Here is a 27820-nt window from a genome sequence, read left to right on the forward strand (position 1 = left end):
CCCCATCCCCCCCCCCCCCCCCCCCCGAGACTTTCAGGGTAGGAGCGGAGCGCCCCACCTATTTTGAAAATTTCGCGAGGATTCGTCAACCGGCGCCAAAGTTATTCCAAATAGAATGTTGCGGATTTCCTATGGAAACACGGTCCTAACTATAACTATCTACTGGCGACCGCCAGTAGATAATATATACATACAATCAACATTGAAGTGACACCCCAGAGCACTTTTAGATTCACTGAGATTAAAAGGGCTCTAAAAATATTTTTGTTTCATTAGAAAGACTCAATCGGAAATAATTTCTCTAGCTCTTGTTTTAGCAAGGGCAGTGTAGGTCTTGTAATCTCTGGCTTGAAGCATTAATGGTAACCCGTACTTTTTGTTCAAGCTTTTCATTGAGAAAACACATTTACACTCCTAAAAGATAAACCTGGGAATATAGTGGACTGTGATGCTTTGGAACGGATACACTCTTTAAAAAAACACTGGCAAGTGCCAGTGTGTTTCGGAAACTAGCATGTATTGGAGTTTAAAGAGAAAATAAAAGAAGACTCACGAACTGTTAAAAAAAAAAAAAAAGGCAATGGACCAAGGTCCAGTCACATTTATTAGCAGCTTGGAAGACAAAGCACAATTTCAACTTCCCTTTTGGCAGGAATCATTACAAGTGTATTGGTCCAGAGATTACAAAAGCAGCAGAGTATGGAATACTGGGGAAGGGTGCACACTCCGACTGATGGAGAAGGCAGGCTCATCAGCATTTATAATGCCTGTGTCATACACAAATCAAGACAGGCCAGAAAAAGAGGGTTTTACCCACATGAGTGGCCAGGTAGTGTGTGGGCTTTTCAGACCTGCACAAGAGCAAAGGGCTGGTCAAGTTAAGCAGCACTTAAGACTGGGAAGGTCAAAGTCGTTTGCATGTTTTGTTTACATTTTTACCTGGAGGCGGTAAATGTTAATTAACACAGAATATGAAAGTCATTCATCCAGCAAAGTAACACAGACCTGAATAGTCTGCCCTCATGGGTCCCTCAAATGCAATGGAATGAATAGCTTTTTGGGAGAGAGGTTACACTGGAAGCTGCAGAGGCTGAATGATTTAGGCAGACAGAATGCACAGCAACATCTTGCTCCACCACGCGGTGACATACATGGCGCAGGGTAAGACGGAGATTGAAGTTTCAGTGGAATGTGGAAACAGCTCAGGAGTTGCAGAACTGGGATCTGGCCAGGTAGGAATGCAGTCAGTCGGAGATTACAATGAGATGATCACGATTCATTCTTTGCTCAACTTCAAGAACTCAGTCACGGTGTCACATTCAATGGCATCCTTGAACATTTCAAAATTCTGTCAGACAAAAAGAACCATTAGAAAGGGTCATGCATAGTACAGTCACATAGCATATTAAGATCTGTGAGAGACAGCCAGAATCTACCTTGGAGTCTAATTTTAGCAGCGGCCACACTAGTGATAGTTTGAGTGTCCCAGACTTTAGGGGTCCCAGACTTTAGGGGTCAGCAGTCACCAATGTCATCTCTCTGGGTGCCATTGTAGGTGCCCAGAGCAGACTAACACAGACTTTGCAACACTTCCTGGAAAATCTGCTCCACAATTTCCCCAGACATCAGAGATAGGAGCAATACCATTGTCTTACATCAACACCAATTAGCATACCAGTACAATTCAGAAGAGCATATGTTGCTTAGCATACCAGTACAATTCAGAAGGGCATATGTTGCTTAGCATACCAGTACAATTCAGAAGGGCATATGTTGCTTGAGTGGGCTTCAGCAAGTCTCCACAGGTAAAGCACAAATCCCAGGACACGGTAACACCTCCCAGGGATATTTCAGAGGCACAAAAAGGAACCCCTAGCTACACAAAATAAGAACTACTGCATTGTTTAGTGTGAGCAGCAGTATGTGGGTTGTATACAGGTCTACATAACACGCCTTTTAAAAGGGCGATCTTGGAGACCATGTGGTTCACGAGTCTGTTGCAGAGGCAAGAAGGTGGTTAAAACTAGCACACGCCCAAGTCCCAGGAGATTGAATTACTCCAGTATTGAACTTTCATAGATTTACATGCTTGAATCATTACCCGTCAAAGTGGGAGTCCCACAGTACATAAAAAAAAGCAATATATGTATACATGAATACATAGAATAGCATAGCTAAAAATACTATAGGAAGTATTGTAACATAGCAATCAATAGGAAAGAAGCTGTCACTTTATTAGCTCGTCCAAGTCACTAGATATAGTCTAAACTCCAGCCAATCAGCACCACAGATTTTCTACCGCACGTCGTGTGAAGGGAGTCTCCCTGAGCTCTGCTCAGTACTTCAACTCTTCAAGAACACTACATACAGCTTCACAGCTGTGTCTACTACTAAGAGATCACTCTTCGGACACAGTCTTGTGGAAAATTGCGTCTTCACTCCGAGGATCCTCACAAAAAAATTATTTACTACCTACATCCTGACCATCAGGTGAGACTGTAAAATATGCAGGACTTTTCCTCAAAAGACCTTATGGGACAGGGAAGGTCGACTACTTCTGTGGATACAGAAGCATGACCCAGTTTGATGTGGAGAGTGATTCCTGTGTTAAGACTGTTGCCTCTAAGAAAAGGGCTAGTGAGGCGTAGTTGACTTCTCCTAAGGCCAAGGTGCTGAAAAGACAATCACTCTTCCAAACGTGAATACCAGCCTTAATCGCCTAAAGGGACTTCAGCTCCCCCTAAGGGTCACACTACATAGTCTACGCCCCCGAGATCTAAGTCTTAGGCATCAAAAACCTCTGTCAGAATCCTCTTTACCTCAGAAAACTGGTCTTTCAGCGACAGGCTAGTCGTCGATTCCACCGTCGAAAAAGTCCTCCGTCGCCGCTACTACAAAGACTTTCTCTTTGCGCAAGCCTGCTATGTTGATGTCGACTGCTTCTCCGCCGACGCTGGTCTTAGTGACGGTGAAGCGCAAGTCAGCTGCTTTCTCGCTCTCATCAACGAAGATAAAGATGCTTTTGTCAACGGATGCTTCGTCGACAGGAACCTCCAAGGATCTAGTGGTTCCGTTGACGGTCACCCAGTCGACGACAGTAAAGCCTTTACAGATGGAGAGTCAAGTATGTTTTTCGTCGACGGCTGCAGCTTCGGCGACGGACAATTACGAAATTCAGACACCGCCGCCTGCCTTTCCTACTTCTGTGGAATCTCCACCTGTGGATATAGCCAAGAGATTTAATCTCCCTAAAGTCTCAAAGGATGAGGATTGTTTTTTATAGGATTTCAAGAGTCAAACACAGGTGCGGGCGGTTCCTATAAATGATTTCATCTGGCAGGAGGGTTTGAAGATCATGAAAACCCCTGCCTCCATTCCTGCAGTCCTGCCGCGCTTGGATAAAAATTACAAGGCACCAGACAATTCACCAGCCGGTTTAATTGGTCGACCAAAGCCGAATTCGGTTATTTCGCAGGCGGCTCAGCGTCATGCCAGGAATCCTTCTCTTTTGTCGGCTCCTCCTGACCGAGAAGGCTTGATGCCATTGGCAAAAAAATTTCAACCATGGCAGCAACTACGGTCCGAGCGGCTAATTCCCTTGCCATTCTAGGCCGCTGTGATAGGCAAGTGTGGTTGGACATTTCTCCTTTTATCGATCTATTGCCTAAGGACTGAAGCTTTAAAGATTCTCCAGGAGGGTGAGAAGATCACTGCCAAGATCATTGATTGCGCAGTGATGGTCTGTTCCACAGGTTTCCGTCAATTGGCAGGGGCAGCAGTTCTCCAAAGGCAAGGTTGGTAAAGAGCTACCTCTTTTCGCCAAGAAGTGCAAACAAAAAGTTATTAATATGCCTTTTGACGGAGAATCACTTTTTGGGCAGCACATAGAGGATGCCCTCAATGCAATTAAAGATTCTGACACCGCACGTGCTCTGGGCACTTTACAACTTAAGAAGCAGCCTTTTCATGGTGCGAGGGGTCGTGGTTCCTCCTATTCCTTTCAAGGAGGTTACAATGAGAACAGACAGAATCAGGGACAACATTACTCTTCCTCACAGCCACAGCAAACGTATCGTCAACCACCAGCTGCCTCCTATAAGCAGTTCAGAGGTACATCTTTCTACAGAGACAGATTCTTCAAAAAAGCAGTGACAGCCGCCACCTGCCTACCACTCTGCTCAACAACCCAGCCAAAGTTAGAGGACGAATCTCCCATTTCTTCTCAAACTGTTCTGCCATCACTACAGATTGATGGGTTTTAGACAGTGTCCAGAGGACACACCCTGGAATTTGTAAAATTTCCCCCAAATTCTCCTCCCAGAGGTCCTCCTCCTGCACATCTGAAGGAACTCTTATGCCAAATCAAAGTCATGTTACAAAAAGGAGCAATCAAAGTGGTTCCAAACTTACAAAGGGGTGCAGGTTTCTATTCGAGATTCTTCCTCATCAAGAGAAAAAAAAAAAAAAAAAAAAAAAAAAAAAAGGGGGTGGGGGATTGGTGCCCCATCCTGGACCTTTGTAGCCTCAACTAATTTCTCAAAAAGCAATCATTTGGGATGTTGTCTCTCCAAGAAGTACTTCATTTTCTATCTCAAGGAGTTTACATGACAACACTAGACCTTCAAGATGCATATTTTCATGTCCCCATCCTACCCAGACACAGAAAATTCCTGTGCTTCAGAGTGGCTGGTAGAGACTTCCAATTCAAAGGCCTCCCCTTCGGCCTCTACTCTACGCCCCGAGTGTTCACCAAGGTTTTGGCACCGGTGGCAGCACATCTTCGTCAAGCGGGCGCCCAAATTTTTCCCTACCTAGACGACTGCCTTATCAAGGTGCAGTTATTTGCAGTGGCAATGAGACACACTCAAACATGCCGGTCTCTATTTCAGTCACTGGGCCGGTCCATAAACCTGGAGAAGTCACACTTCACCCCCTCTCAGGTTTGGACTTTCTTGGGAGCCATGATAGATACTCAGACAGCAAAAGGCGTATGTCTCAAACGAAAGAGCACGGATTTCCAAGCTGGCATCTCTTCTACGGGTAAGAAAGTCAGTTTCTGTTCAACCGTTCAAGTCGCTTCTGGGAAGGTTATCATCCTGCATTCCCCTAATTCCCAACTGCAGTCTCAAAATAAGACCATTACAAGAGGAAATTGACAAACAATGGCATCAGGTCTCAGGCTCTTTCGACGCTGTGATCGTCATCACTTCTCGGATGCACAAACCGTTGCGATGGTGAACTCGCAAAGCAAACGGTCAGCAGGCCGCTCCTTTGTAGCAGACGATCCAAGTTTCATCCTTACAACAGATGCTTCCCTTGAGGGATTGGGGGGGGGGGGGGGGGGGGGTCTCACAGTCAGGGGCAAATGGAATGCTCAGCAACAAACTTGGCACATAAACCTTCTGGAATTACTGGCGAAATTCCTGGTGTTACGATCTTTTTGCACACTTCTTCAAAGTGCTTCACTGTTGATCCGGACGGACAACACTACAAGCATGCATTATGTGAACAAACAAGGAGGCAAAAGGTCCACTTTGCTGTCCCTACAAGCACAGCAGATCTGGAACTGGGCGATTCAACCTCAAATAACCTTATCAGCAGTTCATGTTCCGGGAGTGTCCAGTGCTCTGGCGGACTTCCTGAGCAGATCAATTTCGTCCAACCACGAGTGGGAACTTAATCAGCCAACGCTGGACAACATCTTTTAGAGGTGTGGACGGCCCAATCTAGATCTATTTGCGACCAGTCGAAACCGCAAATGCCAATTTTACGCAAGCTGGCTTCCACAACCAGGGTCGTGCGGGAATGGGTCAAAAATGTATGCTTGTGCTTTTCTGCCAATTCCTCTAGTCCCAAAGGTGCTTCGGTAGATGCGGAGTGGGCCATGTCGCATTCTTCTCAAAGCCCCCTGGTGGCCTTGCCAGATTTGGTTTTCAGAGCTACTCCTTCTGTCGGAGGGCGATCCAATAGTACTTTGTCCAAATCCGGATCTTCTGACAACAGACCAAGGGCAAGATCCGGATCCAGCATCTTGGAAATTGGCAGCCTGAACACTATGAGTTTGCCAACTTAGCGATTCCTTCGGACTGCAGGGAGGTCCTTGCTAATGCCAGGGCACCTTCCACTATCAAGACCTACAAACTTAAGTGGAAACGGTTTTGCCTTTGCTGTGAGGCTTCAAACGTTCACCCGGTTCATTCTTCGCCAGAGCACCTTTTGTTTTTTTTTTACAGTTAGCAAAATCTGGGTTCTCATGCTACCCTTAAAAGTTTTTCTGGCTGCGATTTCCAGGTCGACAAGATGGTTCCAATTCTCTTTATTCTTCTAGAATACAATTCTTCAAGGGTTTATTGCGGATGTTTCCGCCAATACGACACCCTCCTCCGTCTTGGCATTTAAACATAGTGTTGGCTCAAGTCATGAAGTCCCCGTTTGAACCCATTCATAGGGCTGATCATAAATGTATCTCTTGGAAGACTTCATTGCTTTTGGCTCTTACTTCAGCTCGACGAGTCAGCGACATGCAGGCTTTTACTATTAAACCACCTTTTCTTCAATTCACCAAAGACTCAGTGGTGCTCCACACTAACCCGGCATGTATCCCAAAAGGTGCCTTCCAATTTCCACTTAAATGAGCCTGTCATCTTAAAGACTTTTTTCCCTAATCCTCAGTTGCCAGCCGAAAAAGCTTTACACTCTTTAGATGTCAAAAGGTATTTAAAATGTATCTGCAAAAGACAGCACCTGTTCGAAAAATGCATGCTTATGCATGATGCGTAAAGGACATCCAGTAACCAAACAGACTATCGCTAGATGGATAGCTAGTACAATTTCTTTCTGTCATCAACAAGCGGGGAAGACACTTCAACAGTCAAAGCACACTACACCAGAGCGGTCTCCTCTTCGACTGCGACTTTTTGCCGGTGTGCCTCTTCATCAAATTTGTAGAGCTGTGACATGATCTAGCACACACACCTTTACCAAGCATTACTGTCTGGAAGCTGCAGACAATGCTGACACAGCCGTGGGGCAAGCAGTGCTACGTAATTTTTTTAAATAAGGTGAGCCTCTGTTTCTTCCATCCTCCTGCACAGAATGTACATTATGATGGAGATTATATAATATATATATATTTTTTTTTTTTTTTACTGACTATGAACAGTTTTGGAAATACGGCTATCTACTCTGATTCAAGCATGTGAATCTATGAAAGACACCCCAAAACTGGAGAAGAACATAAGTTACTAACCTGTAAACTGTGGTTCTCCAGTATTGGTGTCTTTCATAAATTCACATGCGACCCGCCCACCTCCCCTCAGAGGCTCCCCGCATTTATCGACTGTCTCACTCTTGTGCTAAAAAAAAAAAATATCGGAGGTTCTGAGCCTCTGGGGAGAAGGTTCTAGGTGGTGCTGACGCCCGATTGGCTGGAGTTTAGACTAGATCTAATGACTTGGACAAGCTAATAAAGTGACAACTTTTTTCCTATTGATTGCTATGTTACAATACTTCATATAGTATTTTTTAGCTATGCTATTGTTATACTATGTATACATATATTGCTATTTTATGTACCGTGGGACTCCCACGACAGGGAATGATTCAAGCATGTGAATCTATGAAAGACACCAATACTGGAGAACCACAGTTTACAGGTAAGTAACTTATGTTCTTCTGACTCAACCCATCAGCATCTAGTCACCCTCTAAAACCCTCCAGAGAGGTGGTCAGCACCTCTGATTTTCTAACGCACATTGTGCTAAGGGAGTATCCTCTGAGCTCTGCTCAGTTTTTTCTTCGAAAGGTAATTTTCAAGATTTCCTGTCAGGAAAGTACTTTAACCTCATTATATTGATATTAATAGAGTGGATTTACTTACTTGTTGGGACTGAACTATGGATGAGAAGACTAAGAAGGCTCTCTATACAGAACGTGCCACTTGTTTGAAGAAGAGGCTTTATGTAGAGGACCCTCAAAGACTGCATTTATTGTTTGTACCCTTCTCATAAGGCTACAGACTGCAATATGTGTCATACATTCTCAATTAAAACCCTGAGGGACCAAAAAGGACGTCTCAATTTGGCTTCAAAAATTGAAAACTAGGTCTGATCCTGTATCAGATTCAGAAAGTGATCAGTCAACCTCTTCTAAAAACGTCTAAAGCTTCAAAAATCACTTCCAAAAGAGCCAGGGATCCTTCACGGTCAGATAAGGGACCTGCCAAAAAATGCACAAAGAAGTCCTCTCACAAATCTTCCTCTGAGCGCAGTAAGGGCTCTCACAAAAAAAGAGCAGCTTCTTAAGACTATTTTTGAGCCAGATACACCTCCAGCTCATCTAAAATGGACATTCAAAAAACCCTCTTCTGACAAGCCGTCAGTCAGTTCTCTTGTGAAGGATGGCGTTTCAACCATTTCGTCGACGAGAGGCTGCTCTGCAGGCACGTCGACAACTTGTTCTATAGCTCGCTCATTGACGGCGACATCCTTGACACAGAGTCCAATTTGGTTGACCATTCCTCTGATACCTACGGAGAATGCATAGTCTACGAAGCATTAGTAGTGGACGATGAAACCGATACTGGGACAGTTGTCGCCGGGTAAGGTACCGTCGACGAAGTCGCCGACGAAGCTACAGCGGTTGATGAGGCAGTCATTGTCGAATATGCCACCGTCGACATTATCGAAGAAACTGTCGACAAAGGGGCAATCTCCGGCATAGACGACATCACTACAGTTGACGAAACCGCAACAGTCTTCGAAGTCATGACTGTCGACGAAGTAAATGTAAAAATGTAAATTGATACTTGTATAGCGCACCACTCACCCGCAAGGGTCTCAAGGCGCTTGTACGAATACCGCTGTGGAACCCATCCTGGCTTTCCCTGTGAGGCGTCCACTCCTAGGCACCCCCAAGGTGGAGGCCAGGCATCCTTAGCGTTGTGGGGGCCGTTGTGGAGATTAAGCAAGCTATTGCCCAGAGTTGTAGAGTGGGACTCCATGATGGGAATGGCACCGAGGCGAGAATTATCAGGTCCGTGGAATTTTTTAGCCCAAGACCCGCCAAGGCGGGGAATTGAACCCTGGTCCCGGGCTAGACCTCTGCATCAGGGTCTGCCGCTCTAATCATTGAACCACATAGTTGAAGTCACTGTCGACGACTGAGGCAAAATCTTTGGAACTGAAGACACAGTCGTCAACAATAATTGTGTCTATAAAGAAAAAAAAAAAAAAAAAAAAAATATATAACCGAAAAAGACACAGGAAGTGAAAATTACACCAGAGCATACTTCGCCCAGTAGAATTACGCCTTTATTGCCAACTCATCTCCTGGAAGGGGAGGATTAAGATTCTGAAATAGATAGCGGTCCATTTGGGGACGCTTATAGTCCATCGGAGTTACACGTGAAGTGTTAGCCATATGAGGAGGATGATCAACAATACTATGATCAAGCCTATTTTATACAGCCTGCACAAGGACACCAACACTCATGAAGAAATGGTTACAATGACCTCTGCATGGTTATCTGATTTACAGTTCATGCTACAAGATTACAGGCAACGCTTTCCACCGACAGGGCAAGCCAGTAGACACCTGCCATCTCAGGTGACATCACCTGTACGACCAAATACTCCTGCTGTATTATCTGTCCCTAGTACTCCACAAGCTGTTCCTCTCCAGGAACCAACCTCTTCAGATGAGATGGGGAAATTGCATGACACGGCCTCGGAATGGGACGATTACAGAATGTATTTGCCTGCCTCACCAACACCCCCTCCGGGAGATTTCTATGAAAGCGTCCAATACTGGAGAACTATAGTTACAGGTAAGTAACTTGTTTCTTCTATGTTGCAAGTAAAGCACTATCAGTGTTACAGCACATAAGTTATTGACATATGCCAATGTAACCACTTTCGCACCTCCCCATTTGCCACTTTTGTTGAGCTTTGAGACAAACCATAGCAATGTAATGGAAGGAATGACAATTATCTCAGCCACAGTCCACTGCTCGGCCCACCTTCTAGTCATTTTCACCCACGATGCCGCTGTAGATAGAAACTAGCTATATACAGATGAGCCTTGTCAGTGAGGTACAGCTCACGAGTTATGGGGCACAGTAATCACGGGACCCACTCTGGGCATACCTGTTGCACTTAGTGCATCAACTGCAACAAACAACAAAATAGATGGTATGCTTAAATTAATTTTAGCCACTGATAATCCTTAAAGTAACATTTCAGACCATCAAACTACACCCCACTGACTTAAATAGGCTGGAACTGGAAGAGGGTTTCTTGCGTCCAGTTCAGAAGGAATATTGTCTGGCAGGTCAGGCTGGATTGTTGCCACCTGAGCAGGCTCATGGACGATTCTCATTTGGCCGATAGTACCAATCTGAAATAGCATGGTAAGCAAAACTATATTGCTCTGAGTAAGTACCACTGGCGGAGATCAATTCTAGCACTCATGTTTGTTTTCATTCTTATTTTTCATAAGATTGTTAAAATAAAAAAAAAGTTCAGTTTTGCTTCTAGTTCCCAATCCCAGCACAAGGTATTTGGGGACCGCAGAACAAATTATTAATTCTTCTGAGATTCTACATGTGAAGATAAGGGTCATTTAGAAACTTCAAATTGGTTTGGTCTCTTGGAAAAAATAAAAATAAGCATGCAAACAGATTAAACACCATGCCCCAAAGCTATTAAAAACCACACTTTTAAATGCTACACACCCTGAGGAGTCTATCAATGGGTTGGAGACCTTCCACCTTTTGACTGGGGACCTGCAGAAAATTCCCCACATCCTTGGAAATTAAAAAAAAATAAAAATAAATAAAACACACATTTAGTCGCTTTGCTCTCCTGCATGAAGCGAAACTAAAAAAAGTGGCTAAAATTGACGGCCTTCAACTATACATTATTAAGACCCAATAATATAACAAACTTAGGTCTGTAAAAAAACCTTACATAATCCATCATAGGTGGCTTATCAAGTTGCTCAAGATTGCTGGAGATCATATAGCAGTTCTCTTTCGCATTTACTCCTTGATGGAATAAACACTATTTATAAAAGAAGAAGAAAGTTCCCTGGGTTGTCCTCAGAGATCTGAGCTGCCTTTCGTTTGATAGTATAGTCTTGGATTTCCTGTGGCTGAGCCGGTTAGCTGGGTCCAGCTCTTCCGAGTTGGTGGGACTAGAAGGAAATACAGGCCGCAATATGAGGTTCTATCAAGAGAGAATCATCGAAGCTAAGAAGTGGTGTTTTGTGGGTGTGGCAATTTCAAAAACGCAAAAGGAAACAAATGGTGGACCAACACCCATTGGTGCTAGCCCAGTGTTTTGAGTTGGAACGTCTTGTGCTCTGTTGATTCTGCCCCCACCCCAATTCAGGGCACAGTTTTATATACCCTCTAAAGTAGTCTTTAAATCCTACACATTTTTGACAACCAGTGCTAGCATATCACGTTTACTAATGCCCCATCTGTGAAAAACAATTATTTATGGTCTACTAAACTGAAACCAGTGTTTGCTTAAAGGAGCGGTGAACGGGTCATAACAGGTCTTCAAATCCAAGCAGACATCAAGGTTGGAACACTGGGTATTTTTACACTGCTCGTTTCCAACTTATACCATGCTGGGTGCATCACTGACAGGAACCCCGATGTCATTGACTCATGCGATAGGATTCGCCTAGCAAAAAGCATCTCGCCCCATCTCAAACTTACCCCACAATAGTGGTCTCCATTGAAGATCTGGGGAGGGACAGCTTTTGGGTTCCCCGATTTGGTCCTCATTTCTTCAAGGAAGCTGTTATCCTGGGAGATATCAACATACTCGTATTGAATCCCTTTAGACTCCAGAATCCGGGTCATTTCTGCCTGCTGGGACTTGATCTGCAGTGAAAAGTACAGGGTCAGGAAAGCAGCATTCAGGTTATACCAGAACAAACATCTGCGATACTAGAATAATGCTGCCATGTGACATTATGAACAATGATGGCGTCCCACTGCTATTGGACACTATTGTGGGGCCCTAGCCTGTTATCCAGGTCAGGATGTAAGGTACTAACGATAAAGTGTTAGCACATTAAAGCGATATGTGCAAGGGGGACACAGCAAGAGGAGACAGACCGCTATAGTTGGAAAGTTCATGCAGTTCAATTCAAGCACACAAGTGGAGGAAGAAGGGTACAACTAAAATGCCAGTAGCTTTCGGTGAGAGATTAATACTCCACTGGGCTGTGGAAACGTGGGAGCCTATGGCTGGTCATAGAAAGCCAGTGGTTGAAATGGGAGACTCAAAGCCCAGTCTATATATTGCTAGCAAGACGTAATTGGACACCTGTGCCGACAAAACCTAGGCTTAAAATAGAGGAAGCATCCAAATGCATCATGCAATGCTTATTTTTTCATTTAAAAGTATGTTTGAGGTTTTGGCATTTTAAATCCATCAAATACAACACAGGACTAGACCCGACTAGCACAGTCATAATTAGGCCAACAATCCGACATGGTCCACAAAAATGCTTAGCAATACCTTTTGGAGTTTGTACAAGAGCCTATAAAAAAAATAGTTTGGCATTTGAATGTATTTATTGATAAAGGTACTCCTCCCCTCATGGATTAAATTTCCATTAGCCACCATCCGAAAGATGTTCATCAAAATAACCATCCCTATGGCCACAAATTTTACACGTTGCAGGTTAGATCGTGGACTTCATTAAATAGGCAATTCAAGTAGGCTGCAGCTGTCCATGTCATGTTTCCATTTCACCAGGATAGGAGGGGTAACTTGCCTCCAAGTATGTGCTATATACTGTTTCCTCAATGCCACGATCAATACGTGGAACTGCTTATTGCTTCGAGCCAGTAGGCCTATGAAATATGACTGAGACAGCATGATGTTAAGTGTTGCGCTCCGCTCCAGCAGGATCTTGCTAGAGGACACACACATTGGAACACAGCATTTATTCTTCAACTGCAAGCTCAAAACTTGGCTGTTTGTATAACTGATCAGCGGCCTTGGGGCTGTACAGTTGTGTTTGGTCACTGGTCTTCTTTTCTTTGTAGCGCCGGGACACTCCCGGGAGTAGCCGTGCACTCTATAAATACCCATTAACATTAACCCCCACGTGGTTACTGCTTGCATTAACAGGGGTGCAATCGCAACCCCCCCCCCGTGTTTACACATACAAATTCGATATTAGTGCACTCCAGTTACGCCACTGGAGTGACGCTACACTCCTCCCAAAAGCACAGACATTTTATAGAAAGTGAACAGACATGTCAACGTACAGCCTGCAGTTGAATACTAGCAACATAAATGAAGATACATAGCAGAAAGTCCACACAGCAACTACTGAGATGGCAGCATGTAGCATACCAGATGACAGGGGTTACCCGAGACATGAAATAATCACCATCATCACACCACATGATCCTTCAACCGAGTTTACTAGACTGGATGGCCCCCCGAGTTCATACCTGGTGTGAGTAGTGCAGCTTTACTGCGGGTCAGACAAACTGCCACATGGACTATCTGGGGTTCCACAGTAGAGCGAGGAGACCCATGTCCAATGTCAGATCCGGGCGATCTAGGATCGGGCTGCATGTAACTGTCCGATTCCTCCATCACTGGAACACTCCCGTCCATATCCAGAAGAAGACGACTACTTAGATGAAACCTCTTGAACATGGAAATGTTCATGGTGATGGTTTCCTTCCTGTGACATGCAGTGACCTTGGTGTCACGCAAAGAGAATTCACAGGATGCGCTCAAAAGGCAACTGGAACTTCCTGCCAGGGAATAGATTCTGAAGCAGTATCAAGTCATCAACTTCCAGATTTGTTACTTTGGCACAACGGCGACAGCCAACCCTGGCATTGGACTTACATCTTCTTTCATAGACTTGTTGGTCATCAATAGGGTCAGGGACCCACCGGGGGATGGTGAGGTATCGAACCCAGGACTACACGACCCATGGAAAGGCGCCACAACGATCATTTCAGTAATCAAATGAGGAGGTTGGTGAGAATTATGGAGGAATTAATAGATAGCCAGCTCCCGGGCTTGCTGGCTCCCAGAGGTGATCCCAATAACTTAGTTTAAGTTCACATAAACCTTTTGGCTTTTCCATTCGCTTGGGGTCAGCAAGGAGTGGTTTTTCTGTGAGTTATGTCAAGTGAGGTTAGATATGAAGCCATTTATCATCTTTGGAAGGGCGGGCCCTTGTCAGTCCTAAATTCTTTGATCAACCCGTGGGTAGCCATAATCTTCTCCAGCCTGGGCACTACCTCAGTAGCAGTCAGAAAGGATACAATCTCCACTTGAGGGTATTTTGAGTAGTCATCAATCATGACCATGGTGTGCTGCCCATCAGGGAGACTCCCAAAGTCAAGAATGGCACAGACCCAGGGACGGTGTGTTCCCTTTTCCATCATTACTGGAGAAGGTGGACTCATCACCCGACACCAGTTGCATGACCATCTCATCCATCAAGGTGAACCATACTTTGGTTCTCACCCAGTTCTTGGCCTTGACCATACCCTGATGTCCTGCATTATCAAGCTATACCACCAGATCAGTGAATTTGGTTGGGCTGACTAAAAAACGTCTTCGCAAAAAACCGCTATACGGGTCAGCACTCAACTCAGGGTGAACAGGATATAGGCTTGCCATGACTCGCCGAGCCTCGGGGGTTAGCAGGGACCGTTTGCTCTTGAATGCATGCCACGGATTGTTCTTCACGGCTTCCAACATCTTTGTCATTCACTCATCTTGGATAGTGGCTGGACGTATAGCGTCCATTGGGAACGGTCAACCGCGTACCTTACGTACGCGATCTCATCAAGCGTGGCGGCAAGAGGGTGCCTGGACAGGGAAGCCGCTGGATTTTGTGATCCAGGGAGGTATTCCACTTGACAATTATACTCTTGTAACCGGAGCATCCACTTTTCAATCTGCAGAGGCAGTTTTGAAGCGGTACCTGTGAAAAGCGGGATTAAAGGCTTGTGGTTAGTAGGGACAGTGAATTGATTGATATATTATCTATCTACCTACGTACCCCAATGAATGACTCTTACCTCTTTCTCAATTTGAGAATATTGCTGCTCTGTCACGGTAAGGGATAGGCCCGCAAATGCATTCTTTATCTTCGGTATGGCGTTGCATTAACGCTGCTCCTAGACCTTTTCTGGCCTGCAACTACGAATATAGTGGTGTCCTTCTGAGGATGATAGAACACCAATGTCGTGTCAGCAGACAAGCCATCTTTAGTGGCTTGAAAAGCTGCTGCTTGCTCTGGCCCCATGGCCACAGGACTGATATCTTGGTAAGCTCTCTGAGAAGTTGTGCAAGTGTTGAGGTCCTTCATGAAAATGCCACAGTAATACAAGATTCCTAAAAAACTGTACACCTCTGTCACAGTGGCTGATGGAGATGCATCCTTCATGACCCGGAACTTGTCTGGATCAAGGCTATGCCCTCAGACGAGAAAACGTATCCAAAGAATCGAAGCTTATGCTGTAGAACTTGCACTTGCTGCAATGTAGAGCGAGGCCAGAGTTCTGAATTCTCTGTAATACTTTCCTTAGCCTCACATTGTGTTCTGGCACAGTCTTCGCATATATCAAAATGCCATTGCTGACATGGACGTCCGAGAGGTCAACAAAAAGCTTGTGAATAACGTTTTGAAAAAATGCGACAGCACTTGAGATGACGAAACTTAGTCACTTGTATCGTTTCAAACCCACATGTGTCGAGAATATTAAAATATAGCGGGACTCCTCAGCGAAGACCAGTTGATGATATCCTGAACACAAATCCAGCTTAGAGAACCAGCTGGCTTCAGTAAGTTCAACAGTCAAGTCATTTATCGTGGGTGTTAGTTTTCATTTATTGCAGCATTGGGCAGGCGCATATTGATGCATATTCGCACCGTACCAGGTTGTTTTGGTTTCCTTGCTGCCCCAATCAGATACCCAACGGGGTAGGTCCTGTCACTTTTTCAATGATGCCTGCAGATTCACATTTTTCTAACTACTTTTCCACATGGGGTCTCAAATGAGATGCAATGTACTGGAGGGCCAAAGGCTGCACCGACTGGTTTATGTGGAGGTCAGTCTCCTGGCCCATCAGGCATCAAATACTAAACAAAACAAGCATTTACAATGCAATAGGTCTCGCAATGACATTGTTTTGAGCTATTGGAATTGAAAAAAAAAAAATTCCCTTAGTGAAGCATTAATCAAGTAATGGGGTGGGAAATGACAATGTCTTTTACCCCTTTCGTTTCAAGTATGAATGTATTTAAAATCTCTTCTGTATGGAGCAGATTCTTATAGTATACAAGCATAAAGAACTAAAGAAATTATTAAATCGGAGATTTAAGATCAGCCTTGCCGCAGTATTCTGTAGAATCTGAAGCTTAATCAGATGTTTTTAGTTTATGGATGCATATAGGGCATTACCATAGTCTAAGCGACTAATGATTAGTCCCTGTACGAGGGGCATACGAGAGCGAAGGGTAATCCATCCTGGTTACCCTATCGTTTCACATCTTCAGAGACAATAAAATTACGAACACATGTTATGTATCAAAGATGAATCCCAAAAGCAGCAAAAATATAAATTGTATGAGTTCATTACAATTAGTAATTGCTAAGAAGTGGTTGACCCATTCAGAGACTACTAAATCTGGCTACTTCTGATCTCTACTGCTATGGTCGCACACTATGTAAACTGTTGAGTTCGTACTGGAAGGTGATAACTGAACTGATAAAAATAACTGGTAAAACATGTGTCGGTTTAAAAACAAAGAGAAAAAACCCGGAGTTGTGGATGCACGTCTTTATGACTAATGCGAACAACTCCACTACGCAGAGTAAACAGAAATAAAATCACGATTGCAGCCAGTCCAAAATAAATCGTGCATTTGTCATCTAAGCAGCACGAGATAGGAAGAGTCCGCCCAACACAACTACACGAGGCATCAATAGGGCTCAATAGTTTTCTGAGTATCAGCTGCTTTCACGCCAGACACAAAAACATTTGTCCGGCATGTCAATCTTAAGAGCCCTACTGACAATGCGTTTGCGATGGGAATTGTGCCAATACACGGAAGTCATACTTACGATAAAAAAAACATTTCTACATGTCCGAAAAGATCAATTGTGCTTGCCGACTATTATTAAAAGGATCAAAATCCATCTAATTCCTGAAACATCCAATATGGCTATTAGAAACTACGGTTTTGCATGCATTTTAGTTTTTACCTCAACAAAATACTCAAAAACACTGTCAACACCTACTCAACAAGCGCTCGCAGCCGCATGTTTATCTTTGCATCGCGCTTTCAGTGAAGCGCAATGCAAAAATAAACACGCGGATGAAGTAACCTGATTCTAAACAGATAGCCCCCCTAAAGATAAGAAATTGCTTTGCGACAGCCGCAAAGCAGACGAGCCAGTCCGGATGGGCCAGACGAAAAGGCGGCAACAAAAAAAAAAAAAAAAAAAAAAAAAAAAAAAACATTTCCAATGGCAGCCCACTGTTTGCATAAAAACGGTAATGCCAGACAATAGAAATGAGGGGCAGTGTTTCAAGCCGCCTTCTCAAATCTACTCTCTCCCTATATGTCTCGCCGAGGAGCGCATGTGCTGCAACGCTAGGAGAGACCTATAAAAAAAAACAAAAAAAACAAACAATAGGAAATTCAAGAATGTGAGTTACTGTTTCTGGATACACTCCAAAAGCAAAAGTCACAAAGCCAAGAGCTCCAGCTGCCCGGCACCCTAGGATCATTGCGTGGCCTTCAGCTATGTATATTTGAGAGTCTGGCTGAGATTCGTATGTTATAGTGGTCTTGAACTTCCCTCTCGTAACAAGGGGTTTGTCTTGGCGATCGGCATACACTTTTAAATCACAGCCTGGTGTAAAGGTGGGGTTGGCTGCATGTCACGATAAGCTTCAAAAGGACATTAGGTTGATGGTCGGCCTGGTGCCCACAACTGCTAGCGTTGGATGATCCCCCAACTCTTACTTGGCATTGCGGCAGGCGACGTGTGGTCCGAGAGGCCGAGCCAATGGTGAAAACAAACTGGATGGTATGTTCTTTGCTCCCATCATCTATGTCACTGGTTCTGTCTTGTACTTCAAGCACGGGGTTCACGGTGATGCATGCACTTTTCCTGACCAGCCAACCTTCATAAAGTGGTTGAGCTTACCGCACTTCTTGCCTCTCGCTAGGCCCTCTAACGGGTGATGAGTAGGCCCTTCGCAGTAGCCACAGGCTTAGGAATTTGCAATTTCCCTCTGGAGCGGTCTCATGTTGGGAGTCGGAGCGACAGCATTAACGGGTTCAGTCTTTACTGGTTTGTGTAAAGCAGCTTCCACGTGAGCAGCACAAACTTATGAGAGTTTTTTGGTCCGGCCCATCGTTAGGATGTCAGCTAAGGATTTTCCCTCACTCTTCCAGTTGTTGCTCACGAAGCTTCGCTGACGCACACCCTTGAATTAGTTGGCCCCTTATCTCCTCTCTCATCTGCACAACCACAGGTGCTGGCCAATTCCTTCAAGTGTGCGTTGAACTGGTCAATGGATTCTTCTGCCTGGCCTGTCGGAATATGAACCTCTCATAGTCCGTGTTAAAAATGAGTAGCTTCAAAGAAGAATAGTACCCTTAGTCCTTATGCTGATGGGCCCTCAACTATGAAGGGTTGAATGGCTGGGATATTGGCCATGTTGGAAGAGAAGGAAGAGGAGAAAAAGAAGGAAAAAGGAGGAAAAGGAAGAAGAAAAGGAGGAAGAGGAAGAAAAGGAGGAAGAGAAAGAGGAAACACTTACTCTTTCTTTGCTGCTGCAGCAGCGAGTTAAGTGATTATGAATTTCTATTGTGATTGTTTAGCACGAGGTTTAGCGGCGCGTGTGTCGCGCGCTTGTTAGCTTAATTGATCTTCTGTGTATCGGGCTTAAGACGCTCGTTTTCGATCGCGCTTGGGTGCAACTTTGATTCCGTGGAGCGGGACAGACGCTCGCTGCGTGCTTGAGGGGGCAGTCTGCCTTCCGTTGACACGCGGTCCGCGCATGCGCGAACGCACGCATCGGAGTTATTACCGATCGCGTTTCCATGCGCGCGGACCGCTTCTGCCTCTACCCTCAGTCTCTGAAACGCCCGACGGGGCGCAAAAACGTTCAAAGGCACTGCCTTAGGGGGAATAGGGGAGGCTCCCTCCACTATTAACTGTTTCCTCACTGGCTCAGGTGGTTTTGTAGATTTTTCTTGGATTGTGTGAGAAAGTGGCTCTGTATATACTCTTCCCAAATAGGTACAGTGTGTACAGAGTCCACAGTCTCCAGAGGTTAAAGTTAGATATAACCTTACTCTCTAAAGTGGTAGCTTGGTCGAGCAATAAGGCAGTATCAGAGGACAGTAACGCATTTGTTGTACACACAGTCAGCAAATGGTCTCACACACTCAAGAACTGAACTCTAGGCCAATGGTTTATATAAAAAAAATAGATATGGCTGTTTCATTTTAGAACCAACAATAGGTATTAAAATATACTTTCTCAGAATGAGATGAGTTAGTTATATACTTTTGCAATATGCAATTGACTTTTGTAGGTAATAGTTACAGGTTGTTGCAATAGACAATTTCAAACACAATAATACATTGAGCTCAAAGGAAGTTTTAAGTTATTTGCAATAGATTACTTTCAGGATTACTTTTCCAACTCCAGGAATGGATCCTAGATTCAGTCCTGGGACAGTTCTTGGACAAAGTGAGTAAAGTCGATTTAGTTACAGTTGTGATTTTTATGCAATATTTTGCCATTTGAAAAGTTAACACTGAAGAAATTTCATAGAAAAACAGTCAATGATTCCCTATGGGAGAAAATTCAAGTTACAGGTATATAATGTTTGTTACTTTTGTAATCCAGTACTGGGCTCCTAGGCTCAGTAATGGGACCTCTATCTAAAACAGGTAAGCAATTACGTTTTCACAGTTGGTACGATTTTTAAAGAATATTTGTAGTTTGCAAAAAATCGACACTTAGAAGAAATTTCACAGAAAAACAGTCAATGATTTCCTATGGAAGAAAATTGGGTTAATGGCAAGTACGGCTGTGAGTACTTTCCAGGGTCAGTGCTGGGCACCAAGATCTCTTAATAGCAGGTGAGTATTTTCGTTACTCAGTTGATTTTAGGTGAATATTTTAAGTTTTAGTAACTCCACACACAGAAGAAATTTCGGAAGAAACCAGTCAATGTTACCCTATGGAGGAAAATTGGGTTATCGGCTTTTGGGTAAGTACTCGACCGGTAGAGTTAAGGATCTGGGCACAGACTCAGGGGTCTCCCAGGGTCAGGTAGGTACAGTTGTTACAACCTCAGCGGCACAGGGGCAGCCGGTTGCAGGGTGAGTTAGGCCCAATAATATCCTATGGGAGGCAGGGGGTCCTTGGTTGGTGGCTACTGACTAGCAGGCCACGCAGCTGGGCTCCTGGTCACTTGCTCAGGACAAATGGGGAAGTAGGTAGGAGTAGAGGTTACACTGCCAGGGCCACTCAGGAGGCTGGGTGCAGGGTGGTTTTGAGCCTTCGGGCGCTCAATTGATTTCAATGGGAAAGCTCCAGGATGAACAAAGGCTGCAAGCTCGGGGACGAAGATTCTTCAGGTGCCACCACCACTTCGAGAGGCAAGTTGGGTAGTTGGAGGATAGGTAGGTATCCAGGAGTTGGGCTCAGGGGGCAGCAGGGGTGCCTTTTGGTGTCGGGAAATCTTACCCTCGGTTGATCGCGGTTGGGGGGGGGGGGGGGGGGGGGGGGGAACGTCCTCGGGGTCTTTGTTCACTCCAGCACAGCACAGGCCAGGCTTGGCAGGTGCAGAGTGTGCATGGTTCGCGGTTCCGGGCTGATGCCAGGGGTTAGAACTTGCTTTGAGCAGAGCCACTGCTCATGGGAGTCCCAGATGCTCAGAGTCACAAGGTAGCCAGGTCCTCCGGGGTTTGTGAGGTTGCCGGCCACAAGTGGTGCCGGGATGTAGCAGGTTCGAGGGTCGACAGGCCGGTAGGGCTGGGGCCAAAGCAGTTGGTGTCTTCCTCTACTTAGCAGCTGCACGGCAGGTCTTCTTGCTCTTTTTCGGAATCTGGAGAAGGAAGGTTCAGGGTGCCTCTAAATACTAGATTTAGGGGCGTTACAGGTAGGTAAAGGGCAGGGAGCAATGGGTCCCTGCCCTGGGGTGGGAACACCCCCTATCCTGCCACCCTCCTGTGGGAGGGGGCAGTAGCCTAGTCCTGATTGGGCAGGGCCTCCCATCTTCAAGATGGCGAGCGCTCGGAGATGTGCTTCACCTCCCCTCCCCCACCTGAGGGGTGGGGTTGGCAGGCTGGCACATCCCCTGTCCTTATTTGGGGGTTTCCAGCCAGTCTTCCCGCTAGAGTGGTGGTTAGAACCGGTGGGGGCCAGTTTGCTGGGTACAGCAAGTGGCCTGGAGAAGCTCAGAGGCGGCATGCCTTTGAAGCTTCCCCCTGTCCATCCTGGGGGAGGAGACCTAGCACCTCGCCCAGGATGTGCATTGTTGCAGGCCCAGGAGAGCGGGGGCTCTCCACCCAGGGGTCCAGCAGCATGTGTGCTGTGTGGCAGCCTCCCAGACCAGACGTGGATTGTAGGTTAGGTTTCAGGGGGCATCTCTAAGATGCCCTCTGTAGTGCTTTGTACATTAAACCCCCACACTGGCATCAGTGCGGGTTTAATGTGCTGAGAAGTTTGATACCAAACTTCTCAGTCTTCTTGCCATTATGGTGCTGTGGAGTTTGTGTTTGACGAGCTCTCAGCACCATGTGCTCTTAAATGGCAGCACTGCACTTACAGTGCCCAGGAATGGACCTGGGTACTGAAGGGGCACAGGGCTCATGCGCCCACACCACTGGCATAGGCCACCCAGCTAGAGGGCTGGCTGATGTATGCCAGGGCAGTGTAGGTTGTGGGCATGGCACACAGGGATGTGTGCCATGTTGACTCTTTGTTTGGTATTGTACCCAGACACTCAGCCTGCAAGGGCAGTGTGTTTGTGTTAGGGTACAGGGCCTCTAAGGGTGGCACAATAAGTGCTGCAGCCCTTAGAGGCCTTCCCTGGTCACAAGGCCCTGGGTACCTAGGGTACCATTTACCCAGGGCTGACATGTGGCCAGGGTTTGCCAATTTGGGTATGAGGTTTTTAGGGAAGGAACACAGGCCCTGGGCACCTGATTGGCAGGAGTCCAGGGCACACTCAGTCAAAGTACATTCAGCAAAAAGTGGGGCATACCATGCAAGAAAGATGGCACTTTCTCACAGATTGCTTGCCTGTCAGTGTCACCCCTGGGTTGTTCCCCCCCCCCCCCCGCCGAAGTTACTATTAAGTTAAGCAGATGGCGTACTACGCCGAGGAGGCAGACCAGTGGGCTGAATATGCGGATGATGTGGAGTTGATGTGCCCTATGAGCACCAGCTGGAGGAACACTTGGTGGAAGCCCTCGATTCCCACGTCCAGGGTTCAGTGAATAAGGCATGGATTAAAGCCATTTACGCAGTCACTACAGAGCTATCGCTAACGTAAATTTAAAGCTTCCCATGGCGGACCGTCACATAATTCGGCCGAAGTTCTGGCCAAGATGGCAGCTAAGGTCCTTAATGACCATGGGGGCTATGGGATTTCTCGTCTGTCATCCAGCGCTTCCCTGAAGTATCAGGGCGATGATGAGGACTCCTTCACTCCCAGACACTTCTGACTCCGACCAATCGGAGGTGCCCAAGAAGGCACCAAAGAAGAAGCGCAAGACGCAACCAGAGCGCACCCTCCCTCCCAGCAAGAACTTGCTCTTCAGCCCGAATAATATTGAATATCCACAGTCCACCGAGCGGGTGCCATGCGTAGAAGTGGCACATTAGGTCCAAGGCAATCTGCGGCAGGGTTTCGAGCGCGAGGTGCGCGCTGTTCTAAGGTCCGAATGCCCCTGGCCAGCCCTCTTAGGCTAGGTGACGGAGACTCCCGAGCTGGATCCCAACATGGCCACAGTCCTCAAAAAATTATCCAAAGACCCCAAGAAAGGATCTGACAGGGCATGGAGGGGCTGTCAGGATAAACTCAGCGACATGTGTGGGCCCCGCACACTCCATGATGCCGTCACAGTCGATGGAGTTCCTGGGGTTCCAGGTGGACTCAGTCTCTGCTCAACTTTTGTACCCTCTCAAGAAACGAATTGCCATCAAGAAAGAGTTGAGGAGAGCATTGTCTGCTCAGACTATATCATTGAAGACATTGGCCAGACTGGTGGGTCTGCTAGCCTCGTCCATTCAAGCAATTTGCGTCAGTCCCGGAAATAGTAATCGAATCAGATGCCAGCAGGTGGGGCTGGGGAGCCCGGTGTGGGACGGTAGAAACCTGAGGCTGTTGGTCCAAGGAGGAGCTGAAACTCCACATAAATTGCCTGGAACTCTTGGCAGGTTCATTTGTGATTCGAACTCTGTCTCCACACAAGGCGAGTTGTTGCATACTGCTTTGAATGGACAATGTCTCAGCAGTACGATATATCAATCGTCTGGGTGGCACGAGGTCACACTTACTTGTGGAAATAGCCAAGGACTTCTGGCACTATTGCCTGCAGAATCACATATCGGTGACAGCGGAGTACATTCCGGGCTGCACCAACGTGGTAGCGGACTGGAATTCTCGCTTCCTGCAGAATTCCAGCGATTGACCTCTTCATCCCGGAGTTTTTCATCAACTCAACGCCAAGTGGGGCCCTTGTACGGAAGATCTTTTTTGCCTCCAGGCTCAATACACAACTGCCCCAGTTTTAGTTGGCAGCTGGACCCTCTAGCGACCAACTCGGATGCCTTTCTTCAATATTGGACAACGGGTATGCTTTATGCATTTCCCATGATTCAGAGGACCTTGGCGCAGATCCACAGAGAGTGCGGAGGTGATTCTAGTCTCTCCATATTGGAGAGCACAAGCATGGTTCCCAGCAGCACTGGCCCCGTCGTGTGCCTTCCCAGTTCGACTGCAGTCCTTTCCCGAGATTCTAAGTGATGATTTTAACATGAATCCAATGCCGAATATCAAACCTGATGATACGCTTTTTCAGCAGGGTCTCCTTTGATGTTTAGAGGATATCATGACTGTGGCGGATTGGTCTTCTGATTCTACATTCAAAACATTTTATCATAAGCCAATTGTAGATGTTCTACGAATGTGGTGGGTCAACTTTAAACTAGCATAATCTGAGCCTCCGTGGACTGACATAGAAGAAAAAAAATTATAGCTATCGTGACAATGAATTTTCAATTCTATTTAGGACACGGAGACGATGATTATCCCACCCATGAAACTGTTTTTCACTATGTTGTCCGACTTGGTCATATTGTTGATGATAATGTTGATAGTACGTATTTATATATGGTTTCATCCCGCCCATTTCGTTGTGGACATACATTCGGTGAATGGCATATTACGACACATCGCCTCATTTCAGGAGAACAGAACAAGCAGACATAAGGCATAGATGACATCGAATCTGTTTCAAAGGATGAAGTTCCGTGTTCAAGTTTGGACTCGTCGATGAAGAAATCGGTGGTCCAGTGTTCGGCAGTCAGGTTTGTGGACTGTGTTAAAAGTTTGATGCAAAGAAAGAGGAAGCGATTTGCTCTTTACGAACTATATACAATAACGGACTGATGGTGATTGGTGCATACTATGGAGGGGGTTGTACTTCCGGGGTATGCTAATGTTTAAAGTTGTTTATTGGCTGCTGTGTTTGCAGTAAAGCAAAGAGAAGCATAATCCTCGCCTCCCTGTCCTTAATAGAATTGAAAATTCTTTGTTGCAATAGCTAAAAAATGTTTTACTCACTTCATAATCACAGGCTCAGGGGCTGACACACTCCACGTCGTGCGCAAACCGGAAGCACTCTGATTGCATGGAGACACACACTAGGCGATACTACTTCGCATCAGCGCATGCAGCATGAGCACTGCGCGCCCTGGAAAGGCACGCAGCAGTCACGTTGGGGGCTAGACAAATGACCCGCTCTTCGCCAGTGTTGGGATCCTGCAATGATAGTGTGACATCCCCCCAAAGTGGATCTGCTTATTGTATAGCACCAGTAGGCCTATAAAATAAGACTCAGACCGTGTGATGTTTGGTATTGCACTACGCTGCGGCAGGGTCTCGCCCTGCAGAAAACAGCATTTATTCTTAAAACCCATCTGGTGACTGGGTATACCACTACCACCTACCTGCATTAACAAGGGTGCAACCGCAAACCCCCCGCCCCAGTGTTTACACACACACACACGAGTTCCAAATTAGTGTGTTCCAGATACGTCACTAGAGCGACACCACAGCCATAATTGTAGGAGAGTTTTCTGCATTTGTATACCCCTCATTTTTGAGTATATTTAGGATTGAGATTTTTGGGGTCAATTCCAGCCGGCCTTTAAGTATAGTACAAAATGTTTAAGATATTTCCTCCCAAAAAGGTCTCAAGCTTCGACCTAAACATACGTTATTTAGATAATCTCCTGTATCCACAGCACATCTAAGGCATCGCCGTTGCACGAAAGAAAATAGGGCCTGAGAGTAAGTCACCGTTGGTTATATCTAGAAAATTGGGTATGCGCTAGTCTAAACTACTCTCTGGTAAAGTTATTTTGATGTTATCCCCGGTGTTATAGCTCCCAGACAAGAGATGCCTAGCATGTTTGCCTGTAAAACCCTTTAGCTTGTGTACCACGTTACCAGCGTTCACATAGAAGTCCCGAGTGTGAGCTCCAGTATAGGGTCTCTAAGATTTTAAGAAGGTACCCCCACTTCTCTGAAGACTGCGGCCACGCACCACCAACCGGGGAAATACGCTTAAACAGTAGAATAAAAGGGAGATGGGTTGCAGTGAAAACATGAAAAATACCTACTTCTCCCGTTTCAGTAGTAAAACAAAATGCACAATTGAAGTGCAGTAGGCCCCTCGCTCATCGAGGAGATATCCAGGTGGAGAAATACTTAGTGTGGGTAGGTCTTCTGAGGATCACTACGAAGCGTATGTGCCGTGATCTAAACAAGGGGTGTTCAGTGTCGCCACATCCGGTGGAGTTCTTCGGTGTTTAAGTTCCTAAGTGGACAATACAGTCTATCAGCAGCAGGATGCTGTATCGTGGATCATCGGGGAAGGGGTGTGTCAGAGGTAGGATTGACCCTCTCAGCTGATCCAAGGACCGACCCTCTTTCCGAAGATCAAACGCTGCTGCCTCAGCCTCATGATGCTACAATCCGTACTCCCTCTATGCGTGTACCTTCCGAGGCTCATCTGCCCACTGCCCACCGCCCACATGGACGCCACACTGATACCGTACATTATGATCTCTACTCCACTGGCTCTTTAAGCGTATCACTCACCTCCCTTGAGGCCGTCACAGACGTGCAAAACACTTTCAGACTCATGTTCTTCGCTCTTGCACCGGATCCGTTGCCGCGCAAGCTTGAGACGCTGATATGCTTCCGGCCTCGCCCGTCACATGACAGCCGTGACCAATGCGGATAAATAACCGTGTAGAGGAAGAAACGGCAGCCTGAACCTCGAACAGAGACAAAGGACAAACACACCAGCTACGGACGTGGTGCGCATGCTCTGGCGGAAGCTAACCGAGAATGTTTTTTAATTTTTTTTTTTTTTAGGGTTTTATACAGCTTGACCTAAAGATATAAGGCATCAGAGAGCTTTACATGAGCACAAGTTTCGTTACAGATGGGCTCATTCATGTGTTGTTTGTTGGGCGCGAGGAGATTGGGTGATTTGCCCAGAATCACATGATGTTGAGCGCCCAATATTAAATGAAGTGTTAATAAATAGCTTTGCACACTCAGTGACGGGTGAGCATTCCAAAAGTGCGTCTTTCACTTGCGTTTTGATAACAGGACAAACTGTCTGAAATTGGGAGAGTATGTGGTCCGTCGGCTAGACCATACCTGCCAAGGTTTCAGATTGCCATATGTGACATTTTTTAAATTTCTGTGAAATTATGAGTGACATTCCAACGAAGAGTGACACTTTCTCTCGAGCAAAAAAAGACTAGGAAAACTTCTAAATATCAGAAATTACAGACATTTGCGCAACAAGAAACAACACCCCCCCCCCCCCGCCCCCCTCCCGCCGTCCCCACCTGGGCCCCAGTGACGAGAGAGCAGCGAGAGCCAGCCTGGCTGATAAAACTGTCACGTGAAGATAAACCCAGTTAGATAGGACGCCCATGATAAGGATGAGGAGACAGAGCAGCCCTGCAGTCGGGCCCGAGGATTTACTGTGATTAAATCAGATCTGCAGATAAACCAGGCTCACTCAGAAGGTTGATGAGACAGAGCAGCCCTGCCTGCAGATTTTAAACTAAATTGATTGTGTGTGACTAAAATATTTTATCAGAGATCAGACTGTGCGTGCCGCTCCGCGGCGGTGCTGACACAAGCACTAATTATTAAAGTGTGCATAGCTGCCAAGGTTTCAGATTGCTATGTGACATTTTCATAATTTCAGTGTAATTATGAGTGACATACAGTGACTATGAGAGACACTTTCTTGGGTGCAAAATCAAGCAATGAAGATGAGGGAAACATAAATATCAGAAATTGCACCAATTTGAGCAACAAAACACTCTAAGGAGATCTTAAAACTTCTGCACAGAACCAGAAATGGAAGGGCACTAACTTCACACGAGGGCTCTTAGTGATAAATGAATGCAAAATTGCCAGTAAGATTTAACCGGTTTAATATTGAACTAAAAGAGCTC

The 27820-nt window shown here is 45.8% G+C and overlaps 1 protein-coding gene across 1 annotated transcript; it reads right to left on the reverse strand.

Moving 5' to 3' along the window:
* Window positions 1–586: 586 nt before the first annotated feature.
* Window positions 587–26641, reverse strand: SH3BGRL3 (SH3 domain binding glutamate rich protein like 3). The gene is made up of 3 exons (XM_085647751.1): window positions 26436–26641; window positions 11726–11893; window positions 587–1348 (listed from the first exon to the last, which is right to left on the reverse strand). Exons 1-3 carry the CDS (start codon window positions 26478–26480, stop codon window positions 1277–1279), a joined length of 285 nt encoding a protein of 94 aa, XP_085503877.1. The 5' UTR covers window positions 26481–26641; the 3' UTR covers window positions 587–1276.
* Between the last annotated feature and the right edge of the window lie 1179 nt (window positions 26642–27820).

This window comes from Triturus cristatus, chromosome 3_2, assembly GCF_964204655.1.
Source record: "Triturus cristatus chromosome 3_2, aTriCri1.1, whole genome shotgun sequence".
In the NCBI taxonomy this organism is placed as follows: domain Eukaryota; kingdom Metazoa; phylum Chordata; class Amphibia; order Caudata; family Salamandridae; genus Triturus; species Triturus cristatus.